Source organism: Ricinus communis, chromosome 5, assembly GCF_019578655.1.
Source record: "Ricinus communis isolate WT05 ecotype wild-type chromosome 5, ASM1957865v1, whole genome shotgun sequence".
NCBI lineage: Eukaryota > Viridiplantae > Streptophyta > Magnoliopsida > Malpighiales > Euphorbiaceae > Ricinus > Ricinus communis.
The window spans coordinates 5,881,615-5,885,453 of NC_063260.1; the positions used below are offsets into that span (position 1 = coordinate 5,881,615).

The 3,839-nt window shown below is 36.2% G+C and overlaps 1 protein-coding gene across 1 annotated transcript; it reads left to right on the forward strand.

Annotated features, from left to right (window-relative positions):
* Nucleotides 1-220: 220 nt before the first annotated feature.
* LOC8277865 (protein DJ-1 homolog D) lies at nucleotides 221-3,547 on the forward strand. Its single transcript, XM_002526142.4, has 5 exons — nucleotides 221-381; nucleotides 461-577; nucleotides 1,322-1,762; nucleotides 2,376-2,738; nucleotides 3,138-3,547. Exons 1-5 carry the CDS (start codon nucleotides 331-333, stop codon nucleotides 3,324-3,326), a joined length of 1,161 nt encoding a protein of 386 aa, XP_002526188.1. The 5' UTR covers nucleotides 221-330; the 3' UTR covers nucleotides 3,327-3,547.
* Nucleotides 3,548-3,839: the final 292 nt, after the last annotated feature.

Sequence of the window (3,839 nt, forward strand, 5' to 3'; positions counted from 1 at the left end):
ACAGAAACAAGAAAAATGGTGTCATGTAATAACCCACAAAAAAAAAAGAGATAAAAGATGGTGGAAGATCCTATTGATTGGAGTGGGTGTCGGGTAAATGGGGAACAGAAATGAAATGACAAGCTTGATTTTATTTGATAATGATATTCTGGTTTATTTTTTCTAGCCAAAGTGATAATATTGATTTAATTATAGTAGTCATGACAGCAGGATTATCTCATCTGGTTCTTATGTATATAATAAATGAAGCATTAGTAGCAGCAATCATTTGGAGAAGCACAGCTCATTCTCATCCTCATCTTCAGCAGCAGGGTTTCATTCACTTCTCAAATGGTTAAGAGTGTTTTGCTACTATGCGGGGATTACATGGAGGATCATGAGGTTTGGGTCCCTTGAATGATTGATTGATTGATTTGCTTTATCCATGGGCTGATTTCCTAAATATTCTTATGTTTTGCAGGCCATGGTTCCTTTCCAAGCACTGCTGGCCTTCGGGGTGAAGGTCGATGCTGTCTGCCCTGGCAAGAAAGCCGGCGAGTTTTGCCGCACTGCCATTCATGAGTTATCTACTCATCAGGTTCTCTATCCGCCCTTTTTCTATGGAGAAAAATTAAATAAATAGGGTTCCCTTTCAACGTTATTGTTCTCTAAAGTTGCAAATGCCTAGCCATGCTTTGTTCATGGTGGATTTGACTGTTATTATTAGCCTTCTAGATTTCAATTGCACAGATAGCAATATTGGAAAAGTTCTTCATCACAAAACATTGTATCATATTCTGGTTAGTCTTTCTAGCAGTGATGGTGCTACTTTGTGATAGGTGATGATGGGAGTAGAACTGTTAGTAATAATAGTAGTGTAACGACTTATTGATGAGCAAATCATTAGAAAGAGAAAACTAATGGAACTGTTGATGCTAATATTATGAGCTTAACCATAGGAGTTGAAAATTTTTTTTTGCAAAAAGTCGATAAGCTTTTTTTTTTCTTTTTCTTAATTTTGAATGATTGCATAACCACTAATTCGCATATGAATTCTTATTTAACACATTGAGAAATAATTATGCATTGGAAGTTAAAATTCTTGGAAAATGGTTAATCAAACACGTCTTTTCTTTCTATATCACGATCATTATGAAATATAATAGGTATATGGGAGATTGAAAGATTACTCATTTGGTTCAGAGTGCCTTTTCTTTTCTTTCTGTCTTTCCTTCAGGTAGCTAATGAGCACTTTGCATTTCATTTTCATAGTTGTGTTGGGAAGTACAAATATAAGTATATTGCATTCATTTTCCTTTTTTTTTTTTTCTTTTGATTGTAGACATTTGATGAGTCTCGCGGGCACAATTTTACACTCAATGCGACATTTGATGAAATTGATTTTGGCAAATATGATGGGTTGGTGATACCAGGAGGACGTGCTCCAGAATATCTTGCAATGAATGAATCCGTTTTAGATTGTGTCAGGAAGTTTTCAGATGCTGGAAAGCCTATTGCCTCTATTTGCCATGGACAATTGATCTTGGCAGCTGCAGGGTTAGTAAAAGGTAGGAGGTGCACTGCTGCCCCTCATGGTAGACCTGTACTTATTGCAGCTGGTGCTGATTGGGTTGAACCCCAAAACTTTGCGGCTTGTGTTGCTGATGGCAATTTAATTACTGGGGCTACATATTTTGGGCATCCCGAGTTCATTCAGCTTTTTGTGAAGGCGCTAGGAGGTATCGTAACTGGCTCAGATAAAAGGATTCTGTTTCTCTGTGGGGTAAGTTCTAATTACTTGATTGATTTGAATAGAATAGAAGGATCACCCAATTTTTTTTTCTATTTAATATTTCTTGATTAGTCGAGATTTTGAGTTAATAAAACAATACTTAGTAAATAGCAAAAAACAATACTTTTTTTTTTTTGAGTTTACAAATGTTTGTTTAAAATTGTAGGAAAAAAAATTAAAGGGAAGATCCTTTGGCTTCATACAATTGGTGCATGGATGCTGGTTATGCTTGATATTAGTTGGAGTGGATTCTCAATAGTTTATAAAATAGAATCCATCTAGGGAATCTGCCAGCCGGAAACCAGTACATTTATGAGTGTGATTACTCAAACAGTTCTGGTGATTAAATTAGTTAATTTCTCTGAAGAGATTTTGACCTCCATCACATGCAAAGCCTGGAGTAATTGTTCGGGAGTTGTTCATAATTTTAATTTCCAATGCTTAATTAATTTCCTGACTATATGATTTACACCTGGATACTGAATTTCTGTTCATAACCATTTAATTATGCATACAACAGTTTCCTTGGATCAAGGTTAAACTTGAGGAAACATTCTTTCTCATTATTGTTAAGAACTTTTGCTCCTCTGTACCCAATTTGCAGGATTACATGGAAGATTATGAGGTAACGGTTCCTTTTCAGTCTCTTCAAGCTCTTGGTTGCCATGTCGATGCAGTTTGTCCTAGGAAAAAAGCTGGGGATTCCTGCCCAACTGCTGTCCATGATTTTGAAGGGGATCAGACTTACAGTGAGAAACCAGGGCATCATTTCACTTTAACAGCATCCTACGAAGAACTAGACGCCTCAAGTTACGATGCACTTGTGATCCCTGGAGGCCGAGCTTCAGAATATTTGGCATTGGATGACACAGTGATTACCTTGGTGAGAGACTTCATGGAATCTAAGAAGCCAGTGGCATCCATTTGCCATGGACAGCAGATCTTAGCTGCTGCTGGTGTTCTGAAGGTAGATTTCTTTCTTTTTGAAGTTGTTATCAAGCAAGGAATTTACTCATATTTTCACATCTTGTATGCACGCATGCATATCAAAAACATGAAAAGCTTTCTATTTGAACCACTTTTAACTCTTTGTGCACATCTTTGTAACTTGTTGATGGAAAACCTGGCACTATGGATGCTATATTTGGTCAATTTATGGTGGTTTGCTATTGATGATGTAACAAGGGTGTCACATATTTTTACTCCTTAGGTTGTGTTTGGTGCATACCTTTTATTGGTATATATTTATATTACCTAACCAGTAAGATTTTCATTTGAAACACTGCATTTGTTTTCATTTTTACGCTATGAAGTTGGCCAACAATGAATCATTAACTTTTTTCTTTTTGTACGAATGAACTTGTAGGGAAGAAAATGTACTGCATACCCTGCTGTGAAGCTTAACGTTGTCTTGTCAGGGGCAACATGGCTGGAACCTGATCCAATAGATCTTTGCTGCACTGATGAAAATTTGGTCACCGGAGCCGCATGGCCTGGCCATCCACAGTTCATCTCTCAACTGATGGCATTGCTTGGCATCAGTGTCTCTTTCTAGTGGTTGCCAAGCATATTTCATGTTTGTTTCCCTGTAACAGATAATTACATGTTGATTGTTGAGTATCTAATAAATCAATTTCTCGGGCACATAGACGGAATTTTTGGGTGTGAAAATCCAGTTGCTTTGTATGTTGCTGTGCATGTGGAAGAAATTGACAATTTCTTCTGAAGACTTCTCATTCAATATTTTTATATTTTACCACCAAGTTAAGAGTCAAACTGAAGCTCAGTCCAAATTCTGCCGTCCATTCTTGCAGATTTCCTTTCATTCAATTTTTATCTTAATTATCCACGTTATGAATTTATTTTTGTGCTCCCCGTTAGAATATTTCAACTTAAAATTTACGCTCGATGTTATTCTTGAATTTATAGGCTTAGTTATCAATTGCAGAAAAAGTTCATAAAATTATATAGAAAATTTATAATATCGAGACTAAAGAGATGTAATGCGATTCAATATATATTATTTTTAAAGAGTCCAACATGCAGTATGCTGTACTTGAGAAGAATA

Excerpts from the sequence above, each read along its gene's own strand:
- LOC8277865 (XM_002526142.4), top strand. The coding sequence starts at position 331 with ATGGTTAAGAGTGTTTTGCTACTATGCGGGGATTACATGGAGGATCAT. Across the intron at positions 1,763-2,375 it reads GGATTCTGTTTCTCTGTGGG|GATTACATGGAAGATTATGA; the intron begins GTAAGTTCTAAT and ends CCCAATTTGCAG. Across the intron at positions 2,739-3,137 it reads CTGCTGCTGGTGTTCTGAAG|GGAAGAAAATGTACTGCATA; the intron begins GTAGATTTCTTT and ends ATGAACTTGTAG.